Raw genomic sequence first — 24,226 nt, forward strand, 5'->3', positions numbered from 1 at the left:
ACAAATTAAACTGGATTCTTGAACATGACAAGAAATGAAAACATCCAGTGATTTGTCAGTGTAGTCTGAACTTCATAACACTAAAACAAAATGTTATTTTTCACTTTATTCCACATCTAGAAAACTACAAATTAAAACAAAAAAACAAACAAATGATTAACACAGACAGCAGGACTGAACCATATCATTATACTAAAATAAATGGTCTGTCGCAGCTGCATACATACATCAAGCTGTCTTTAGCACATTGGCCAATACTGCAGCTGTGGTATTTCCATTGTTTTTCACTTAATGGAATCAAAGCTGACTAACCAATCTTAATTATTTGAACCACTTTTACTTGCTATAGGGTAACTAAAGATCCGCTTGACTTTAACATATTTTGGAAAAATTTGCTTGATAAAACCTTGCTATTATCTTGTGAGTATAGTAGAAAAAAACCCTTAAGATATTGTCAAACTGAATGTCTGGCAAAACCAATCAATAAAAGTTCTAAGGGGAAAATAATCCAAGACAACATCTGACAATAACATTTAAGAGAACCAATCACACAAACCTTAAATCAAGCTGCCAAATATGACAACGTAACAACTACTGTTCGTGATTTTACATGTAAAATAACAGTCTGCGCAATTGTGAGGGCAGCAATCACCAACTGTAGAAATACAAGAGAAACAATAGAAAAATGCTGGATTGTTAATAACAAGAACAGCTTTGTGTGACCCAGTATAACCCATCAAGATATTTGTGTATCATCATACCTGTGAGATGCCTGGAGTTTTTACTGCAGACTCCTCAATAAAAGTAAAAAATATCTGCACATTCAAAGTCAACACAATTAAAGGCCCTGAACAGAATTTTGAAATTAGCTCGACCTTTGACTGCCTATCTGTGCGTGAGGGACAGTGGGATAAATGCATTCTCCTCCATCATGAAGGCCTCTACAGTGTGTTGAGCTCAATGAGTCTCCCAGCAAAGACAGCAAGAGTCCCGATGATGCACACAGCCATGAACACACAGAGCAGGATGTGATCCAAAACCATGGCAACGAACTTCCACTCCTCTGCTGCCTGCAATAAGACGGTATGGAAGAAACTTTAACTTTGAGCATTCACATATTTGGAATTTACTGATCAGTTGCTAGGACACAAAAAGAGATAAGCTTTTCAATTGAATCAATAACATTACTAAAAGATGTGGAAAACCAGATTACCTAATGTTGCCCAGTTATCTGTCAGATATGATTTTGTGGACTACATTTATTGGCAGAAGATAAGAAAGACTTCTGTCATTCTCTTCGGTGTAGAAATGATTAATCGAGAATGTAGAAGCCAGTAAGCTTATACATTCAAAACATTATATTAGTTTTATTAATATGAAATAACAAGTAGTTGTTTTTTGGAGAACTGTGGATTAGACGGAGTTTCCCCAGATGGGGTGACTTCCTGGGGCCACACTGTTTGGCACACTTACTGTCATTCTAACCTTCCATTTAATTAATTAAACCATTAAATCATTGTCTTTTTGGCCATTTCATTTAGATCCAGATTCAGAGCAGAAATGTAAAAAGTTTTGATTACTGTGCCTACACTTGTAGATTCGTTTAAGTTTTAGAGAAGCACAAGAATGGCTGGGGAGTTGAATGCAAGGCTCTGAACTTCTAAGAAATTTTATGGATTGATACACTATCAATAATTCATGCAGATTTTCTCTTACATTGTTAAATTCTTCATCTGACTTCATAGTCTCTGCGATGTACTTCACCCCCTCGATTGCGCTACGAACATCAGGGTTTTTAACAATGGGGGACTGATAGGTGACAGCCGTCGGGGTAGGATTACCTACAGAGGAGAGAGGAAGGTCAACAATTTTAGGACAGACTTAAACTAAAACTGTTCACTAGCATGCAATAATGGTAATGGGAGTTGCAGTTTAGCCTCACCTGAGATGTCGGAAATGTCCATGTCAGTAGGGAACAGCCTCTTCTGCCGGATCTCCTGACTGGGACGCTTCATTGTTGAGAAGAACATCATGTTGGGAATGGTTTCAATGAAGACCTGAGATGCAGAGAGATAAAATTATGATATTACTAGTCTTATAAAACAGCAACAATATTTCCCATTTATTACAAGTGGAGAGAGAAAAAATACCCCCATACAAACCTTACGGATCCACCCCGGCATGGTGTGCGTACTTGGTGAGCGATGATGTGTGTTGATGACGATAACAGTGATGATGATGGAGGCAATGACCATTACCATTGTGAAGAGCATGTATTTCCCTATGAGGGGAACAGCACTCGAAGTGGAGGGGATCAGCTCCACAATAACCAGCAAGAAGACAGTCAGAGACAGCAGGACAGAGATGGAGAGAGTCATCTTTTCACCTGCAGAGAAAGTGAATCACCTCTAAGTTCAAAATAATCTGAAAAAAAAAATCACTGACAATTGTTTTCTGTTACCTATCAAGCTTGCAGAATGAACATACCAGAGTCAGTAGGCAAGTAGAAGACCAATCCCGTGAGAAAAGAGAACAGCATGCAGGGAATTATGACGTTAACGATAAAATAGAGAGGCAGTCGCAGCATCAGGAAATGGTAGGTAATGTCCAGGTATGGTGTGTCAGGACAGCAAGTGTAGTACACCCAGTGCTTCCACCCTCTGTAGTCCTTTAGCACCCATTCACCTGACTCCATGAAGTTACTGAGGTCAGGTCGATCACTCTCCTAAAAGACAGTGGTTCACAAACATTTTAGCGTCCCCACGTTCAGCTGTTTTGCACACAGTCTAAATTCCCAGATTTAAAAAAAGCATTTACGCTCACCGGGTTGATTACGACCAGCAGGCCATCGTATGTCCAGGTTCCCAATTTCATAGTACAGTTCTGTAGGTCAAATGGGAAGTGAAGGACAACAATCTCGCAGTAACTCTTAAAGATGGCTGGAGGGTTCCATATGATCTTGCCAGTGTGCTCTAGCAGGACTTTAGTTTCATGGATGATGGCAAAATCACCATCAGCACTGCAGATAAAAAGGAGGGTAGAGGACAGAGGCAAAGGAAAACCAAGCATGTAAGTGGAGCAGCAAGTCATTAATCCCCCCCACCACCACCACCAAATATAGGTTTGTTTGCTTTTTTTTAACACAAAGAGAAATGAAAATTACTTGTTGTATAACACAAGGTCAGGTTTCCATATGTCAGATGAAGGAACTCTGATCTTTCTGATTCCTCCATAGTCTTCAGGATTCCACCGTAAGTTAACGTCTACCCATTGCTGTAAAGTGAGTAAAAATTTTAGATCATTATTTCACTTCTAAGGTTGTATTTAGCTATGTGATGCCGATTAGAGGATTAAATGGGATGACCAGATCCCAGTAAAGTAACTGTGGGACAAACACAGTGCTTGTGTGGGACATAGTGGAATGCTGGGAGGAAATCAATTACATTATATTTTAATTTATTTTTTATGACTTATTTTCTTCATTGCTTTGCATCATATTCATCAAAAGCTGCGAAGCTTGTGATTTTCTGGTAACTTGTAACTTTCACTGATGTCCATAGCATTAGGCCAACCTTCAAATGGTGTGTAGTCCCACTTAAAGTTATAATGCATGGCCAGCTGTAGTCACACAGACTTACCTGTCGGAGACGGACATTACTGGTCACAATTTGGTTAACTTCATCCTGGGAACAGACAAAAAGGTCAAGAACAGGTGAAAACATTTTTATGACAATTTATTTTGTGATGTCTACCCCACATACATGTTTACATGACCTGTATTAAAAAGTAAAAAGTAAAAACAAAACAAAATGATGGTAACATCTTTTTTCTTGTTTAATTTCTTGCTGGCATCACCCCATATTTTAGTTATCTATCACAATAAAAATAATCCAAATTTAACATCTTGAACCCCAAAGGTGCCAGCTTGATGACATGCCCAAAATGAATAGAGTATTTCTCTGCAATTACAAACTCTGTGTAAACAATCAAAATAAACCTAATACTAATGAGACTTCATCATAGGTGTAAATATTACAGCAGATGCTACTGCGTCATAGTAACTGAGGATGGAACACAGGTAAGAAGATTGTTTTCCTGCTTATTTTTTTTGTGAATGTTACAGCATATAACCTCTTTGATATTATCCTGTGGTAGACAATAAATTCCAGAAATCCAGGAATCAACATATAGACATTATTTGTGCAAAGGCTGATGCTGCTGACCAAAGTTACAGATGGTTCTGCAATTTGGCACATTTTGGCTCATCTTGGCAGTATCTGTGACAGCTGAAATTTCTTAGGAATTAAACTGCAAAAATGATCTAAGTTTATTGCATGCCTAAAAATGCTTAGTGGTTTTTTCTATATATATATTGAAGGATTACCCACGCACAGGTATAATGGGCCTTGTTTTTGCACTGCGTCTTTGAGACTTTAAATTCTGTGGAGCAGGCACTTCGGTTTCTATTGGCCAATTTGCATGATTGACCCCGCCATTTAAGCCAATAGGATCACGGATAGCGTCACCACGTTTACGTCACTCCCAACAAAACGCAAATTGCAAAGCCAAAAACTTACGCGCAGCAAACGCATGACACTTGCCATTGTCCAATCTCTGTCATTGGGCTGACTTTGGCGATTTTTTTTTTGACAGAAAATGGCTCTGAGGCATTATGGGAGATGCAGTTATTCAGTTAATGTAGCTGGCAGCTGTGGAAACTTGTTTTCGATGCAAGAAAGACAGCACAGGTAAGACATAATTCACTGTTTTCTAAAAATGAATCATAGTTTTGGTCTTCTTTTGCTGCTGGTCCAGTGAATTTCGGTCGCAGTGTGACGAAACTTGCTGTTTTGGAATCTGCGAGATGTCGGCTTTGAGTCCAGGTGTTAATTGTCCGTGTACCTGCTATCAGGTGAATCGAACATTCGTGCTTTGTGTTTACAACATTTTGCAGAATGTGCTGTAATGCGCTTTTAATTGTTTGTCGTCTTAGTGGTCGTAGCAATGTTTTGTATGCCGTTTCTGTGAATACCACAGGAGGAGCGTTTCTCAATTATTCTAGTAGACTTTGTAGTAGACTTTGTAAGTTCACACAGGAGTCCGAGAACGCAGCGCGATCATTCTACAATTGGAACGCTAGTGTACTTGATGACATCTCCATTCAGGAGTTTTTCCTGCCATTCCCTCTTAATTTAACTGTGATTCATATTTGCAATGGAAATTGCACATGACATGAAAGCAATTACATATAATGTAGTAATTTTTTTTTTCTTTTAAAGAATTTTTTTTAAAATCTTAAGCAATTTTGCAAAATTCGCTTTTACGTGTCATCTGTTTCATAATGTCTAATAAGCTTCATACAGTTAAGCACAATCACTACATGACAGAAACACAAGCTTTTCTCTCTATTAATAAAAATAGGATAGGTGTGTGTGAATAATAAACAGGTGAGATGGTAGAACGGTTTTATTTTCATTTTAGTAGACACTCAAAACTTACAAGCTGCTGAGGTTTGGAAAAGAATTAAACAAATATTTAAAATATAATCTGATCATGTTTGGAGCAGGCTTCAGGATCTCCATGTATTAACATGCTGTTTTTGCTCCCAGTGAAAATGTTTCCTCCTGAATTTAAATATTTTTAATGTTAGATTTAATTCCCCCAGCTTTTTAAATAAGAACAGAACATTTTACTTCAGGTGGTGTGACTGGTGAAATTTAAAATACACTGACAGCTCTCCAAGTAAGACTTAAGTATTAAATAAAACAGTACAGTTATGAAGCTTAACTTTAATCTCAGCCAAACTGATTCACTCAGGAACAAATAAAACACCAAAATAAACCAAACCTTAACTTTTAGAAGCTAAGTGACTTATATATCATGTTTAACCTGTGGTGCAAAAGACCGCTGGGGGGTTAAAAACGATGTACCGGGAGTCCGCTGTTCTCGCCGGTTCCAGTGAGCCTTGACCACCCTGTCACTATTGCAGCGGTCCCCACCCTTTTTCGCGCCACGGCCCAGTAATAATATTTTCACAGACCGTCCTCTAAGGTGTCGCTGTAAATACAACAAAATAAAACCAGTACCAGTACCAAAAAAAGGAAAATTTAGTCATAACACATGGGAAAAGACCCAGGGAAACAGAGTTAAAGATAAAAACCATAGAAAAATAACAATAGAAAAATAATAAAATCCCTGAAAACCATAAATTTCACACCCGAGCCTCAACTCTCGTGGCCTGGTACCAAACAACTCACGGACCGGTACCGGTCTGTGGCCCTGGGTTTGAGGACCGCTGAGCTATTGAGCTGGTGGGGTAACAGATGTCTCCGAAAACGTCAGAGCAATTTTGCAAATATGCGATGTCTTTATAAATCGAGCAGATATTTGAAGTTTACACAGGTACATTCTCACCTGGAAATATCTTAAAAGTTTAGCTCCCCTCCTCCACCATTGCCGCGTTTGAGTTTTGGACAAAATGCATTCTGGGATATTTGGCTGTACCAAGTTCACCCAAGCCACCACCGATGCTTGATAAAATGGAAGGAGCGAGAACACATCCAGGAATTCTGAGCATACTTGATGCGTACTTTGATTTGGAAGCATATTTGGTCTGCGACTGATGACATATCACAAGTCCACGTGAACGCAGGTACACACAAGTATGTATATTGAGAAACGGTCCATGAAACCAGATGTTCCCCCTCTTGCCCCCGGCTTTGGGGGCGTTGGGGTTTAACAGGTGGCATTGCTCATGTCTTGAAAAAATTTTTTTCCTTGGTTTTGTGGTTAACAGGGAAATTAGCCAACTGTGAACTAGCATTCATGTTTGAGGCTAAAATGGATTTAAATTAACTAAAATTTTAACAAACACTTTCTCATGTTTTTGTATTTTACATTTTTTAGTTAACACGAGATACAAACATTTTTATGATTATTTTATTTTGGTTTGGCATACAAAGCAGTACCCTCTTGACGTTATCAACTTTTCATCTTTTTTGTCAGCACTGGTAATACTAATTTGTTGTCCACTATAAACTGCTTGGAGTAAAACTGAAGTGAGAAGAAGAAACGAGAAGACTTTTTCCATCTCTTAACTCATTCACTGCCATTGACGTCTATAGCCGTCAATTGCAGTGAATGAGTCAATGGGTTTAACTCATTCACTGCCAATGGCTGGCAGTGAATGAGTTAAGAGGAATAAAATGGATGAAGGGACTGTCCCAGAGACTGTCAAACCTAGTCATCTTCATGGACTTAATAAGCATAGAAGGACACACAATGACAGTTGCTCATTTTGTTTTATTTATACCTGTATCGCTTCTTTGAGGCTGCTGTGCCATCCTATATGTTTGTTGTTATCCTGGTTCTTGTGTCTTAAATTCAGTTGTTAATCAAGATTAACAGGATGTCTGTGGAACATGTCTGAGTTCAAGTCTTGGTCTTAACAGGGTGTCTACACCCCCAAAACACCTTGGTTGTTTGGTTGGCTTGTCATCTCCTGGTATAAATGAGATTTGGGTATGTATGTGGCAGATTAAGTAACTGCTTGTGGCGTGATATCTCTTATCATATGTGTTATTTGACTCTCTTGGTTTCTTGGTTTCTTCATGTGTTATCTAGGTTTTCAGAACTGATTTGGTGTGTTCAGTACCAACCAAAGTGATATTGCTGCATGACTTGATATGAATTATTCTAATTTTATATAATGGAAAATGTCCACTCTTTGGAGTTCCAGTTTTATACAGGGCACTACAAAAACATAACTGGTCCTCCAAATCAGCACATGGCAGTCCTCATCTTTTAAAGACTTCATTACGTATGTTCTTTTGTTTGTCTTATCCAGTTCATAACATTTGGTATAATAATTTCTTTCCAGAATAATGGTATTATCTCTGTGGCACTGACTGAGATTTAATTATGTATGGTCCTTTTTATTATTTTGCTTTGCTGTTGAATACAGTCAAAAAAGAAAAGCTTGGGATCATATTGACACATGACTCCTCTCTAAATACTTTATTTTTCAGTCAAAGACAGTGTTCCTTTAACCTCTGTCAATTTTGTGCACTTATTTGGCAGGAGTTACATATGTTTGCATTAATTACTTTTTGGGGCCACATGAGAAGCTGAGAAAGTTGTGGGGCAATGCAGCAATAAGCTCAACTCAGTTCTGCTCAATATTATTTTGATCTCTTTATAAATGTTACTGTTAAGTGTAGATCCCACAATAAGGCAATGAAAATGTAAAACAGGGATAATAAAGGCACTTAGTTTATCATTATTGATTCAACATTACCCAAAACAAATTTAAAGACCTAACTCTGTGCTAATGCTATTTTACTTTCAGTTTTATGATCTAATCTGCAGTTTTAAGGTTTTTTTTTTTTTTTTTTTTTTTTTCCTTTTTTTTCCCCTGTTCATTGCGAGAAATCTGGTCTGTTTGGGCTTGAACACGTACACTGCAGTCATGTCCAACGTTTGAGGTTGTAATATGAAGGACAGCAGGCAGGTGATCATGACCACGAGAGGATCTGGATTAGCTTGAACTTCACCACAGAGAATGTTTGTTCATATATGAAGGCAGATCCAAAGAGAACCAATATCGTCTAAGCATATTTCCTTTTCCATGCGTAAAGTTCTTCTCTTTGAGAAAATAAATAATAAATAAAGACAGACCACTGCTTGATTTTTTTTTTTCTTTCTTTTTTTCCCCTAAGTGGTCTAACCATAGTGAATCAAAAGTGCAACAATGTCTGTGATTCAGTGCCTTTGCCCAGTTTTTAGTCCTAACATCAACAACAAGTAAGTTCTGGGTTCATTTCAGTTACTGTGTCTTGCAGCATTTTTCCCTGTCTGATTTAGACAGTCATCATCTGTAACACTTTCCAGTTTGTCCAATTTCAGCCTAAGACTATGAAGGTGCATTTACCTTTGTGAACAAATCATTCCCTGTCACCATAGTCCTTTTCATTGAACACCTTAAGGCCAGCTCCTCCATAATCAAAAATCTTTGGTTATTGTAATTTCATTATATTGGTTAGTATTTGAAATTTAAGCCAACAATTGTTGATTGATTGTTTGTCCTTTTAGAGAAACTGCAATTACAGTCAAAAGGTCAAAGTCAAGAAACAACACAGTGGTGACAGCTGGTCATATCTTTCTTCATGTAAAATGCAGACAAAGAGTTACAGACTTACCACACTTATAAGCTGTATTAACTGTAATCCCACAGTAACCACTACAGCTTCACTGAAGTGGTTAACAGGACGAACCACTTTGTTGTAACCAGTGAACAGTCGTTTCACCAGCGTCGTCTCATCGTTTGAGCAACATTCTACATTTAGAACAAACAAAAATAAAGTTTGGGCAGTCAGGAGGATTGAAACCGACAGCATAATGGTGTCAGACTTTAGCAGACTGATCGATAAAGAAGCTGAAGACAGTCTGGGTTGTCGAATTATTAATTTAAAAAGTGTCAGATTTATTGGAAGGAATTTTACTTATGATGTATTGATTTTTGCACACTAACTCTTCACCACACAGCCATTACTAATTATATTTTGAAGTCACTTTGACAGCATTACATGATAAGTAGAACATCTTGCCACCCAAGTATCCCTAAATGTATTTTCTCTGAAGTGACAGGGAAGGGAGTAAATTACAGTTTCTGTGATTTACACTCCATTTTCCTGATGTAGGGACCAAAATGTGTATTTTTGAGTATTGCGGATGTAGTTCCTTTGGATTATTGCTTTGTCTCACATTTGTTACCATGGTGATATTACTTTCTGGTAAATGTTTCAATGTGTGTGGTTTCCCCTTACTTACCTGGTCTCTTCTCAAGTTTCAGACGAAGTGAGAGGGTGAGAAGGACTCAGATATTTTCTGTTGACTGTCTCATCTGCTCCTGTTCTTATCACTTATACATCAATGTAATATTTCAATGTTTCAAAATTCAGCATCCGTAAAAGGCAAGTGGTTTTCAGAATGGACTTTGTTGAAGTGTACAATGACAATAAAGGGCTATTCTATTATATTCTAGTCTCTATTCTAATTTAGCTTCTCAATATTATTTTCAAAGGTATTTGTTGCTACGCCTGACTTACCACATGTAATCTGAAACATTGCGTTTATCTCAGAGAAAGCTAGAGTGCATATAGAAGAGAGAAGGACAGAGGCGGGGATGGACAGATGCAAAAAGATCAACAGCAACAAATGGTGGTCATTTTATACTGGTGAAAAGCCTCTGCACTGAATGTCCTATGAACACTGTAATCAAATCTGCTTCTATAAGTCTGCAAGTCCTATGAGTCCTTAGTGAACTTTTGGGGTCTTAGGATGTTTGGGAATACCAACCCTGGCTAATCCTTTGACATTAAGTTTAGATCAGCTTGGGTTCCGAAGCACCATGGAGAGCACCATGCCCTGCAATTTTTTTTTTTTTTTTTTTTTCCTTTATTGCCCATGCTTGTCCTCTCCACTAGGTCTGATGAAATTCAGCCTGGTAGTTTTTTTTTTTTTGTTTTTTTTTTTTGTGTCTGATAAATAAACCAAGACAGCAAACAACCATCAAGCCAACAACAGGAGTTTTAATAGTCTAGCATTTTCCATTAGCTTCACATTTTTGTCCTAAATTTAGTTTGCTTTCAGTTCTGTTTACAGAGTGGGTCTACTCATTTCTAATGGTACTGGGAGTTTTAACTTTTAATATATTATTGGCATTTGTCAGTTTGTGAGATATAAAGTACATGAATACTTCTGTCACATATAAACTGCTTTAAAAATGTGTACCAATGCACCATTACTTTACTGAAGAAACTATTTACTTTAGTTACTTTAGTTACAAGGCCCTAAAAAAATGAATGAATAAATAAATAATAAAAACAAAGTAAATAAATATTTTATTTACTTGTATTTATTATAAGGACCCAAAAAGCAAAAGAGGCAGTGTATTGGTAATCTTACTGAGTATCATAGCAAAGACATCATGTAATTTTGTCTAACGTGACCAAGCAAACAGCCCTGTGAGCAGGTGACAGCTTTTGCATATTATTTTGGGAATCTGTTGGCTGGCTACATTGAGCTGCGTGAGCTCGGATCTGGTTTCATTTAGCCACCATGAGCAAATTCTCTCTCTCTCAGAGGAGCACTCTGTCTGGGCCGCTGATTCACCCAGGCACTCTGGTCCATAAGGAGGCTCTTAGGCTGCGGTTAATACTGATCTACTTTGTGGTTTTATTTGGAAAATTTAGTTTTTGAATCTTACCAATGTCATGCCCTTTAATTGTTTTTGAGGTCATTTAACATCGAATTGCATCCTCCAACAATTGTAATTAATTTACATATTAAAAATAAATTACTTTAGATGACAGCTGATGAGATGAGAGCTGGCTAACTAAACAGAAAACATTTATACCAGCTCATGTTGGGCTTTCATAAAACATAATTATTTTTTCCTGCTGATAAATAGTTTGATTCACTAAGCATTAGATGGATGCAAAGTTGCATCCACTTTAAAGAAATTTTCCCTAATGCCATGAACAGTCCCTTTTTAAAGGATAACGATAGCTGACAGTGGCAAAAATGACATGTCAAAAATGAATGGGGTATTTCTCTGCAATTACAAAGTCTGTGCAAACAATATTGGTATCAAAATAAAGCTAACGCTTGTGACATTTCATCGGAGGTGTAAAAATTTCAGCAGATGTTACTGTGTCAAAGTTACTGAGGCTGGAACACAGATAAAATAAGTAGAAAATCCATCCATCCATCCCTTTTAAAATATGCTTTAGTTCAGATTTTACCTCCTTTGGGCCCTTGCACTAATGGCATGGGGGGCTGTAGGATATCCTGTCTTTGTGGAACATCAGAATGAACATTTGAGGTGTAGGGAAGATCCAAGCTGGTCTTGCTCAACAAATGTTGTTTCACGTGCTCTGCAGGCACACACAGACCCATAAGGTCAAAACAGGAGAGACGCACAAAGACATACAACAAAATAAAGAAAAACATAAGCAGACCATTTGCTACATTGTTTCTGCTAGTTGCCTTTTCCTTAATCAGATTTTTCTGTACAGAGAAAATCTTAAATTAACAAAACAAAAACAATGCTCATAGCTTTTCACCCCAACCGGTCGCGGCAGATGGCCGCTCCTCCCTGAGCCTGGTTCTGCTGGAGGTTTCTTCCTGTTAAAAGGGAGTTTTTCCTTCCCATTGTTGCCAAAGTGCTTGCTCATAGGGGGTCATATGATTATTGTCTCTGTATGTATTATCAGTCTACCTTACAAAATAAAGCGCCTTGACTGTTGTTGTGGTATGTTGCTGCATTTAAAAAAAAGAAAAAAGAAAAAAAAAGACATTTAAATTCAACATTTAAAATACATAAAAATGTTAATTATTCCTACAGGGGATGGGTTTTTCTTGCATAGAAGATTCAAGAAAAGCTAGATGCATATAAAATCTAGAAAATCTCCTCATCACTGACCAGGGAGTCTGTTCAATATGGTTTTGAACTCCTCCAAATCTACGTCTGATTCCATGTCCAAGTTCAATTCTTTGAGGAGCTGCGGGTTGTCCTTGACAAAGTTTAACATCACCTGGATAGTATTCAGGGAGAGTTTTTCTCCTGCAGAGAAAGTGAAGAGGAGCGGACAATGGTATTTCATGTTTTTCACAATGTTCGTTAACTCTGAGCAACACACAAACAACAAAATAATAAATCCACTTGATGATTCTCCTAATCAGATGTAACAATACATTGGATCTCTTTTTCATTGACAAATCAGTGAGTTAAATGTACCATCTTGCACTTGGGTAGAAATTAAGACTGTACTATTATTGGCTGCTTTATGGTTTTTCAGGCTGCAGTATACATTTGTCTGATAAACGTAGTGAAGACATTAACAGATGTGCATCAAAATTCTAAACTTAGTGTCTGATCAAATGGGAAATATGGGCACATCCAACCATCAACATCCATGGCAAGGAAAAAAAAAATAAGGAAACTGTGAAGTGTCAAACCCTGCAGTTCCTCCAATGTCCACTTGAGATTGGCTTCAAAAGTAGGTCAATCTCCCAACCCCACAGTGAAGCCATTCTTTCAGCTTTTAGGTATGAACTATAAACACTTCATGATTTTATGTTATTGGATTTTTTTTTTTTCAAAATTACTATGTGAATTCTTAAGTTATACAGAAACATGTTTGCTAAATTTAAAAAATAAAAGGAAAATCCCATTAATAAACTAGCATCTGAGTGTTATTTGTTTATTTTACTGTATTTGTACTTTTATAGGATGTTTTTCAACATTCTGTGTCTAACATGAAGCTACAGTTTCACTGAAGTCTTATGCAAATACAGGATATCAGGACAGAAAGTCAGATTACTACAGATTATTAATGGGAGCATGCCACTAAACATGTCCTTTGTGTTTGCATGTTCTCTCTGTGCTGAGTTGCAGACAAGAAAGCTCAGATGGTGATTACTGTGAAGGTGGACAGAGAATTTATTTATTTTTTGTCAACAGGACAAAAACTGCATTTAAACGTGGAAATACAAAGCAAAATCCTTTATCTAATGGAAATAGCATCTGGCCATCCATCATTCCTCATGGAGTCAATGTTAAATGGAGGTAATGCCTTTGAGTTCATACGCAGATGTTCTCATTCACTTTGTTCAGCCCTCCAGCTGTAATGGCAGGCAGGTTTGTTTACTTTTGCTGAGAGAGACAGGCTTTTATTTTGAAATGGCTTTGGTAGTAGGAGACACTTAATCAGTTTATCTGCAGTTTGTGTGAATTCAGTTCAGTTTTATAGTCATTTTAATGTCAAAGTATCACCAAAAAGGAAAATCTCAAAAACAGTCAGTGCGTCAAACTTGATAAGTTTTTATCAAACATTTCTGGATGGACACCACCTGTGTTGAAGTTTGTGTGTTAGCTGAACTTTAAAAGCCGGAGAGTAAAAACATTCAGAAAGTGTTTCATTTTGCTGTAATTATTGTTGTAAACCCTCATTAATGGGAACAATGGTCACATCTCTTTGGCTCACTCCTGACTGATGAGTTTTTAATGATGCTGCTGCCCAGTTATTTATCTCTCCTAATAAAATCATCTCCTTTCTGCAGCAGTTAGTTTGTTAAATAGTGACATGTGTTTCTGATGAGGGTTTTGATCCATGAGTAGTGAAGTAAAATCCACAGTTTAGCATTTTTGGGGAATTTGGCTACTTTTTTTTTTCTTCCCTGTAGAGGAGTGGGCAATCATTACTACAAGAAAAGACAATCAATCTGTATGTAGGCACAAAATATATTTTACTGCAAAAGTAAACAAAGAGTCCTGTTGTAAAGCATATGATTAAATTTGATTGGTGTGTGTGTGTGTGTGTGTGTGTGTGTGTGTGTGTGTGTGTATAAATAAATAAAAAGGGTCAGAGAAAGAATAGATGCTTCATTTAAAGTTTAGTGTCCTAGAGTGCTTTATACATCTGTATTCATCAAACTCTGATGCTGTCATGTAGTTTGAAGAACTGAGGCACACATTTAATCTGAATAGAAAACGAAGCCACCTGGTACATGTGAAGGGGCATAATATATTTAATGGGAGAAATTACCAAACTGACACACTAATGTCAAACTTAAAGCTTCAACATAGTCTTTTGCTGCTAGTCCACCAGGGTAACATCCCTCAGACACATTATACTCCCCACCACCAGATTATCAAAACGAATAGATACAGGTTTTGAAAAAGTGAGTGTTATCTTACAATTGAGTGTTATTCTATATTTAAACTGCTTCTCTACAGCTGAAATTTCTCCAAGGACTAGCAACCTTGGGAGTGAGTACCACTTTTAGTCTTTATTAGGTTTTTGAGAACTTAATTTAACCCCTTAGTTGGAGATGAGGCATTTCTGAAAGTAAGCAAAAAACAAACACTTAGTTGTTGTGAACTCTGACTTGGAGGGGTACTCTACTATAAAATAACTACCAGCTACAGGTACATGGAGCAGTTTATGTTTGTCAAATCACTGCCACTTTCCTAAAGAGTTTATGGTCTCACTTATTGAACACAATATGAGGTTTATGATCCCATTAGTGTAACCAAAAAAGGGCAATCATTTTAGCTCACTGGTTGAGCAGGTGCCCATATGCTGAAATGCAGCAGCCCAGGTTGAAGGTTAACCGTCAGCTCTTTGCCCTTCCCCTGCTCTCTCCATCTCCTTCATGTCTATTCTTCACTGCTCAACTGTTAAAGGCAAAAGGCCACAAAATTGATCTTTAAAAAAATATGTAAGATAAATTTGGATAAAAGCAATAACACAGGGTGTGCTTCAGGACAGGCAACCTATGCAATTTACAAGTTGTAGTCATATAAGTAAGTAGACTCTCAGATTTACAGACACGCTAAATCTAAGCATGTTATATTTGTGTGTACAATCTGAGCAATAAGTCTGAGCAGGACTTTATGGTTCAGGTTTACAACTTTTGCTATTTCCCTGGTAAGGCTCAACCACCTGATAACGCATCAGGATTTTGCTTGTTTTAGGCATTATTGATGTGTTGTGGTGGGCACCAACAAGGTTTTAGACTCCAGACTGAGAGTGTCTTCTTGAGTTTTAACATGCCAAAGAAAACAAAGTTGGATTCACAACACATAATACATGATGTCTGTGATGTTGCTACTGAATGTTAATACTGAAACTGGTTCCTCACATGTGTTACAAGAACATGCACAGTGCCCAGCCCATATCTAGCTGAATGTAAATAAACATCATATACACATTAATACTACAAGACACACAATTTGTGGTGCACAAAGCAGAACTTGGAGAGCAGTCAGATTGAGTTAAGATGCCAAAGTGTGTGTGTGTATGTATAATAGTATAAGCCACTACCATGTACACACACATGCACACAAAAGCATGTTTTGGTTTCCTTTCAAAGTTTCATTTGGGATCTTTATCGAAGATCTGTATAATGAGTGTGGTGTCGTTGTCTGCAATGTTGATATTCATTTCCTTGGCTGTCTGCCATTAGCTGTGCCTGTTGCTGTGTGCATGTCATCTGTCTGTTGCACTGAGAAGCTTTGATCTGACCACATACAAAAATAGAGAAGAGGCGGGACATGGGAGCCACTTGGAGCTGTCAGTCATTGCCCACACTCTGCATTTTCACATGATGCTGCTGCAAAATAAAAATCTTTTTGTCTAATGCAGTTTCATATGGGCTCTTGAAACGTTTGAAAAGAGATCACTAGTTTGAGTGTCAGCACACAGAAGGTGCAGACAAACGCTTCTGGGGAAAATAATTACTTGTTACTGTGACTGTATTTGAGCAAGTTTTTTTTTTTTTTTTAAGATATTCAAGTAACCAGTTACGCTTTAAACTAGCTCATCTGTCTGCCTGGCTTTGCTTTGAATTTTTTGCCTTCCATATAGTGGACTTTAATTGGAGCATCCTGTTAAATATGGTTGAACTGGTATGTTTGTGTCTATGATAACAGTTACGTGTGTCCATAACAGGAACTGGGATTCACTTTCTCTTCTCTTCATGTGTCTTACTGGAATGGGCCAAATTTATTGGGGTAGTTGAGTTGGGGTGTGGATGACACACCAATACTTTATTAACTTAATTATTCAAAAAAGCCTCTAAAAGGTTATTTTCTGCAAATATTCTAACTACCTTGTAACAAATGGAAAAAAATCTAGTAGTATGTTTCATTTCCTCTCCAAAAATTCCTTCTCCTATGGACATAATCCAACATGAAAACTCTACCATCTCAGATTCAGTTAGCTGTGGACCAGCAGGACCATACGCAGCTGGTGTCTAAGATCACAGATTTTCCATTTGATATTTGTAAATTTTTTGCAGTCATGATATTCTGCTTTTATTTACAATTTACAGATTGTTAGAACTTTTTGGCAAACAAGAGCCTTTAAAAACCACATATTTCAACTTATCTCTGGTACCTTGTGAATTCTTAAGCCCAATCTAAAAAGATGGTTTTTGCTCAAAGGGTTAGGGTTATATATTAAAACATGATATGCCATTGTAGAATATAGTTGTTTTTTTTTTTATCTGAATATCTAATTCTTACTATATTTAAGTAGAGTTTTGACATGCTGAAATGTCGATATAAGACCCTAGTAAATGTGTTTCGAGGAACACTCATAACATCTTGAAATAAAAACCTTTTCAAATTCTTTATGAGCATCCATTTTTGTTTCACGTCTGCAGTGATGCAGATAATATCCAACTGGTGGCTTACATGCTACACCCATTCATCCTGACATACCACCTCCATCTTACATCAATTTATCATCAATGTGTTTCATGAAATCTATCAGTATGAGTCACTGAATTGAAATAGAAAAATATGTTATTCCCGGATTAGTGGTGGACACCAACAGTGTGGACAAGTAACAAACTACTGGCTGCCAGTGGTTGTGTGTTTTCAGCACTTTAATTTATTTATAATATATTAATTATAATTCTATTTAATTATATATAATTATATTTCTGGCAATATTGAAAAAGCAAAGCAAAAAAGTACAATTTGATTGATGCTCGCAAGTAAATGAAAGGCATTTTCCATTCTTTTCTAGTGAGCTACTGTCATTGATGACACACTACCTAATTTGAAGTAGGAATGCATTGAAACAAGGTGCCAGCAGTAGCAGCAGTGCAATAGTTGCGATTCGGCAATATGTGTTTGGAACCTGTGCAATATTGTCACATAATAAAAGTATTTTCTGACTTGGATATTGTGTCCCAGCTGCTTAAAGCCCTACTTTTCCTGCATATAACCACATCAGTAATTTCCATCCACCATTTGCTTTTCCTGTTTTCCAAGTTTCTTCCATATTTTGCAAAGTACAGTGCTTTGTTGGAGGTTGTTGAAGTAGCTTTTTTTTTTTTTTTTTTTTTTTTTGGAATCTAATAAATTGTCCTACCTGTTGCCCTCTCATATCTGGGCTTGTCCCCTGTTTGTACACACCAAGGAACATAAAAACATGGCATTTCTCTAGCAATGATATTGCAATACAAAACCTTTACATAGTGTAGAAATTGCTATTAGTGATATGGTGGATGATCTTGCACAGCCCTATTTTCAAGAGAGTGAAAGAAACTTCAGAATAAATTAATTTTATTTATTCCAGTTGCACATACACTAGCCTTATGTTCTAGTCTTGGATACATTTGTACATATTATCTGCTAAATATTAAATCCTTCGGTTTTTTTTTATTTTTATTTTTATTTTTTAAACAAACTCTGAAGTGCTATTTTTATGTATCATCAATACAGAGGACATGTTTGTGTTTGTTCTCCTTGACTGATTTCATGTACAGTTAATCTTATTATAGGTTCTTTGAGATAAAAGTGGCTGAGGTAATTTGATACTAAATAGAACCAGAGCATCTTTCATCTTCCTTTCAAAACAGTATATGACATGAGTAAATGATATGTGTACCGTGCATTCATTTGTATGGGATGAGGTGATGAAAAGTACCATACTCCATGGGAAAAATAGTAGCATAAACCTCATGAACCTTGCAGGAATTTATTCGAAAATGCAGAGAATATAAGACTCTGAGGTTTTTGGTATTCTGGTACTGAAGTTGTGGTTATTTAACTATCTAGTACTTGAAAGGTCACAGTTTTAAGTACACCAAGAAACAGTGTGTTGATTAACAACTATGTGTCACAATTAAATGTCCTTGGGCAAAGGCACTAAATGCATACCTGCTCAATGATAAATACACAGTATTGAATGCAAAAGGAATGTTAACAATGCTGGAGAGACTTTTTTTGTGGGTATGGGACATTTCAAGGACCGATGAAACCACAGCGTCATTTTAAAAATGATTTACAAGTAAAACAAAAGACTGAATACCATCACAGTGAAAACACGATACAGCAGCTGTAAACTCTAAAGAGATGGTCTTCACATATACATAAAAAGCACAATTACCAGAGACTTTTTTTTTCTTTCTTTTTAGACATTGCTCCTTTGTAAAGGGTTTTTCAGAAGTAGCAAATGCCTATCTCTCATTGTGCCAGTTGTTTCCCAGGGGATTCAATCTTATGATTATGATGCTTCGAGATTTTTATTTGGATTTATTTTTATGCTTTTCATCGATGTGATGAAGCCCTTTGATTTCAGTATAATGGATTTGCCAAAATCAGCTGCTCCTCTGTGATTGTTTAAAATATTATTAACGTTGCTTAACGTGTTTATTTTTGGTCAGAAAGTGATGTCCTGTTTCCTGAGACTGGTCCTATAGAACATAATTTACAGAAGACTAAAATTTCACAGCATGGGAAGTACTTTGTAATTAACCATTTCTAATATCTGATTTTCTAAATAATATATTTCTTTTTCTTTCTTCTTTATCTGTTTCGAACCAGCACTGTTACAGCAAGCTGAAACATAACTGATAAGATTGAAATATCAACACATACTGAGGACTACTTACCAGAACATACACAGAGGATGCATGTCAGTAAGAGGTGGACCTTTGGAACATTCATATTTCCACCAGATGTTTAAAGAAACAGCTTAGAAATCCACGGCATCCGTTTGGTAATGTGTTGTTGACTCGTTATCAGGTCAGAACCAAATCTAACCTGTATGCTAACTTTACATAGACACAGAAACATGCACTAAAGCTGTAGCAGTCACCTTAAAGCTGAAGTGAGTAGTGGGAAGGGGATCATCCAGTATGTGAGCTCATGTTTCTTATGGTCAACTCTACTTCCCCCACCCAACAACATCCCGACCTCTCAGCGCGTGTCATGCAGAGGAGACAGCTGGGTGTGTGTGTGTGTGTGTGTGTGTGTGTGTGTCTGTGAATTGAATATACACAAATCAGCACAATCATCATTTTCTCTCACTGAACCCAACACAGGCTCTGTCAATGAAACGGAGTAGCAAAGAACAGTCAGACATAAAGAAAGCTTGGCTTAAATCAGTGAAGACAAACATGCTAACACTTTAGGAGACAGAGACGGGAAGGCCAACAGGAGGACAGCTGATAGCTGTCACTGGTGGAATGAGAAGCATGTCCACACATGCTGCTAAGCGGTAATACACACTCTAGCAGACAGACACACACTATACCCACTACACTGCTAGCTTGCATGAAGCAGTGTGCTTCCGATTGACATGTATTAAACGTTACAAAAAAGTTTTCCTCCTTAAGGTGAATTTTATTTTGTTAAAAATGACTCAGAGCAGTTTTATTTTATGACCGAACCACTGACTTTTGACGAGGCAATTTATTAAATTTTTGTGAAGTGATTTTCATTACTGCTTTTTTCCTTTGAAAAACTTTTTAAGTATACATGTGAGTATGCACTTAGAATTTTCAAAATCACACATTAAGTTTTTTGTTACTTTGGGCTTTTCATTGTATTGATTTGCATATTGGTAGAGCAGTCTAGACAGATTAATCGTGATTTTTCAGTTGGTCCTTTTCTAGCAGGACTTGTTAAAATTCAACAAAAGGTATGATTAATTTAACCAAAAGTGGAAATTGCATATTGTTTTTTATAACTGGAGACAATATTACAAACCCCTGAACATTATTTTATTTTGTTCTTCAATTTCTTTTCTTTAAGTGTGCTACATTTCCAAGTAAGTGTCTGTAAAATGTGAAGTAACTTAAAAAAAAAAAAAAAGAAAAAAGTATAAAGGTGGAAAAATAAATTAAATTTAAAAAGGCCCAACTTTAGGGAATGGTATTTTTACAGGTTGGTAAAAAATATGCTTTTGGCCACTATAGTTTCCCCCTTTATTAAAATTCAACAAGGGGTGATTTTTATAATTATTTATTTATTTATTTATTTTCATTAGTTATCCATTTGGTTTTGACTGACAGATCCCCTGACACGGGCAGCTGAAGCTCATCATTGCCTGCTAGGCCTCACTTCTGCGCACTGAACTGGACCTCTCCACTGTGCCTGCATTCTGAAATATTCTTAATAGAACCCTTTAACACTTGCTGTGTAGTATAGGGCATCTAGTAAATTTGTGCTTTAGTTTTAGTTAATGAAATTCTAGTGTTTTATCAAACATTTAACAAAAATATGTTTGACCCACTGTACAGTTTATGAATGCAGTTGCTGTTAGCTGATCATGCCAGCCTCTCTTCTAAATATAGCAACTTCTGGTTACAAATCAAGCCAAAAACAAAGCAAAACAGAAAACACGGTAGTGGCCAAAATGCTAATGTTCAGGCCTCAAAATGCAGAATCCAAAAAGCTGTTCATCCACTAGATGGCAGGATTTGGTTGAGAGCAGAAGCTTAGCGCATCAAACCAGAGAAAAAGCGTGAGAACACGAGCCTGAATGTGAGTAACGTCTTTAACTGGGAGCAGCAGAATATACTGTTGTAACAAAAAACTGCTCAGAAACTTTGCCACAAACTCTGGGCTGCAGTGACAAAAAGCTGGTTTATTTATCTCCTAACATGATATTACTTTGTATGTGATGAAACTGCTCAGATCAGAAGCCTTGTCACAAATCAGTAGGTTTTATGATTAGACTGGGCAGCCATTAGCAGCTGTGAGAATAAAAATTTAATGTAGCTCAACCTCTAAACTCGAATGGACCACAGGGTAAAATATGACACCATTACCATTATATTAATTTATTTTGAAGAAGCAAGTGAACAAAATTTTATGATGATGATCAAAACAACCCAGTGCTACTTCACATTAAAAGTGTACCAAAGACACAAAGTTTCACTCCTAGCACACACAACTTTTACTTCCAGATAATCCCAGTGATGAACAGTAACAGTAATGGGTCTTAAATAGACTGTGTACACTGTATTCTCAGTGCGTTCAAATCAAAACTAAAATCGGACTTTCTCAAAAGCAAATGTAATGCCTTGTTTTTTTTTCTTTATAAACCTTTGCACTAAATGTGCATCAGAAAAACATTTTATCTAGAAGTCAATGTCATTATGCAGGTAATGATAGTCAAGAGTTTTGTATCTCCAACTAATGTGTAACTTGTTCATTATTAGAGGTGGACTTAAAGGTGGTGGTGTTTAAAGAATCACAGAATTGCATTACACTGACATTATAGCACGCGATTAGTGTGTAGCAAGTCATTTAGTTAATAAATATTCACTGAAATAACTCATTAACCTGAATGAACTGACTGCTGCCCACAGTAGATGGCAGTACAAGACTAAACAACAGGGTTTGATGGCACTGTGGCCTACCCTGGGTGTGTGTCTGTGTGTGTTTGCCTCTATTGCCCTGTCTAAAACTCTGTGCTTCTCTCTGCCACTCTGTACATTTCCTCTAGGCTTTCTCTCTGTCTGGCACACTAGTTTCACATGTCTTTATGTGTTTTGCTTCCTGTCTCAGATTCTGTTCAGGACACACGAGCCCACACACCAAAATCTAGTTTTCGGTCTCTCCTCTTTCTTGTAAAAGCTGATACTGGTCTTTGAAGGGAATATGAAAGAATACTTTGAGATAAGTGGTGATAACCGCCTGCCACTATCTCAAAGAAATCACAGGATCAAATGTCATGGCGAATTTACATTATTTTCAGTTATAAAAAACCATTTCTGCGCTACAATTATTACCCCAAATTTGACTGTTTTACTGGTTGCACAGTTGACAAGGTACTGCCAATCAAGACTTTACATCTGCACACTCTACCATCTCTTTGAAGTGTCAGATCTCATGTTATAAAACTACATTCCTGAAAAGATTGTCATTATTAAAAAGGACTTTTTTTTTTTTTTTTTTTTTGGTCTTCTTCTGGTAACTCACAACAAACCAGTAACAACTGTTTTCCCAGAGGGATAAGTGACACATTACATGCACTATGTTGTCTGTGTTCATTTTAGGCTGCTAATTTTATCTGCAAATGAGCAACCATGATTTAATATGACTCAAGGCTTACTGAAGGTTATTTAGTAGACACACAGGCGTGATGCTCTAATTGGGAAAGACACGATTTTAAGTTAGTGAGGAAACAAGCTGTGAAAGAAATTTGGTATTAGTGCATCATGAGAGGTTAATTTAGTTGCAGTGTGAGGGAGTTGCCTAGCTATTAAAAGGACACTCTTTCCTTTGAAAAAATAACCAGCCTGCTGGACTGAACCAGGTTACAATAGCTCATTTGAGCCAACCTAGTGAATTATTATTGTGTACACTTTTTTTTATGAAGTCATAATAAATGTGCATTTAATCTTATTTATTTATTTTTGACCTAAATATAGCTTCCTGTAATCTTGCTGTCAACCAGACTAAGTTAATGGCTTTGATCAGAGATGCTATTAAGCAAACTGAAATCTTTTGAAAAAGCCGATTTGTTTAAAGAAAATATTCTTTGCATGTTGCCATGACTTTTTTTTGTTTCTTTTTTTGTTCTGTGTCTGCTGTTTGTTTATTAATAAAAGGGTGGGGGTGGTGGTATTAATATTTGAATCTACTTTGGGTTTGAGTTTTCTGTTTTTTCTCGGTTTACATATTACTTTGTAATTTACTTTACTTTAGATGGTAGTTAAGGAGCCTCCACACTGGAAGTGAGGATCACTAGAAGTGACGTGGCGATGATAATCTACAAAGTCAGCAAGGTGCACAGATTTTTTTCTATGTTCAGCTCTTGTGTTTGGAGATTCTGTGAGGCTGGATTATGAAAAATATTAACTACATTGAGCAAAAGGCTGGATGACAGAACCAAATGTTTTAAGCCAGGAATTTACAAAAATGGGTCCAGACAACTGTTTTCCAAATGCATTCATTTGATCAGATCATACAGTTGCTAACTAAACGTCAGTGAAGTCTGTAATACTGATTCCTGTTAGATAGTTTTTATAACAAGCAAAACATGCAGTGCAAAAACACATTCATGGAAATAATTTTACTTCCACTTATTGCTGAAGAGTCAACCCTCAGTGACCCTGTCATCCCAGCTACTTTCTCATCCAGACTTATTTGGCCTCTGCTTTTGTTATTATTGCTAATGTTACAGTTATAGTTGTTGAATCACAGCCTTCATTTTTCTTAACATCTCCATTCCCACAAGATCACATGAAGTGGTAAATTGCTTCCTCTGCCAAAACAGTTTTAATATCCTGTAGTGTCTATTTTTGCATTATTTTCAAGTCTTTTTCTTTCTATGCTTAAATTTTGAGAAAACAGAATTTATGCGCATGATGCAAACAATTTCTAACAGGTTAACAGACATTATTAGTCAGT

General features: G+C 36.8%; 1 protein-coding gene across 2 annotated transcripts; it reads right to left on the reverse strand.

Moving 5' to 3' along the window:
* Positions 1-91: 91 nt before the first annotated feature.
* Positions 92-19,687, reverse strand: LOC309720352 (acetylcholine receptor subunit alpha). Of its 2 annotated transcripts, XM_082557195.1 has the most exons (12): positions 19,474-19,687; positions 12,485-12,625; positions 11,805-11,936; positions 9,198-9,334; positions 3,639-3,683; positions 3,164-3,273; positions 2,824-3,019; positions 2,488-2,725; positions 2,163-2,386; positions 1,943-2,057; positions 1,717-1,841; positions 92-1,070 (listed from the first exon to the last, which is right to left on the reverse strand). In XM_082557195.1, exons 1-12 carry the CDS (start codon positions 19,526-19,528, stop codon positions 942-944), a joined length of 1,647 nt encoding a protein of 548 aa, XP_082413321.1. In that variant the 5' UTR covers positions 19,529-19,687; the 3' UTR covers positions 92-941. The 2 variants fall into 2 exon arrangements, with proteins under 2 accessions (XP_082413321.1, XP_082413322.1); XM_082557196.1 differs by lacking the exon at positions 12,485-12,625.
* Between the last annotated feature and the right edge of the window lie 4,539 nt (positions 19,688-24,226).

The sequence above is a fragment of the Aulonocara stuartgranti genome, assembly GCF_965226115.1.
Source record: "Aulonocara stuartgranti genome assembly, chromosome: 13".
NCBI classification, from domain to species: Eukaryota; Metazoa; Chordata; class Actinopteri; order Cichliformes; family Cichlidae; genus Aulonocara; species Aulonocara stuartgranti.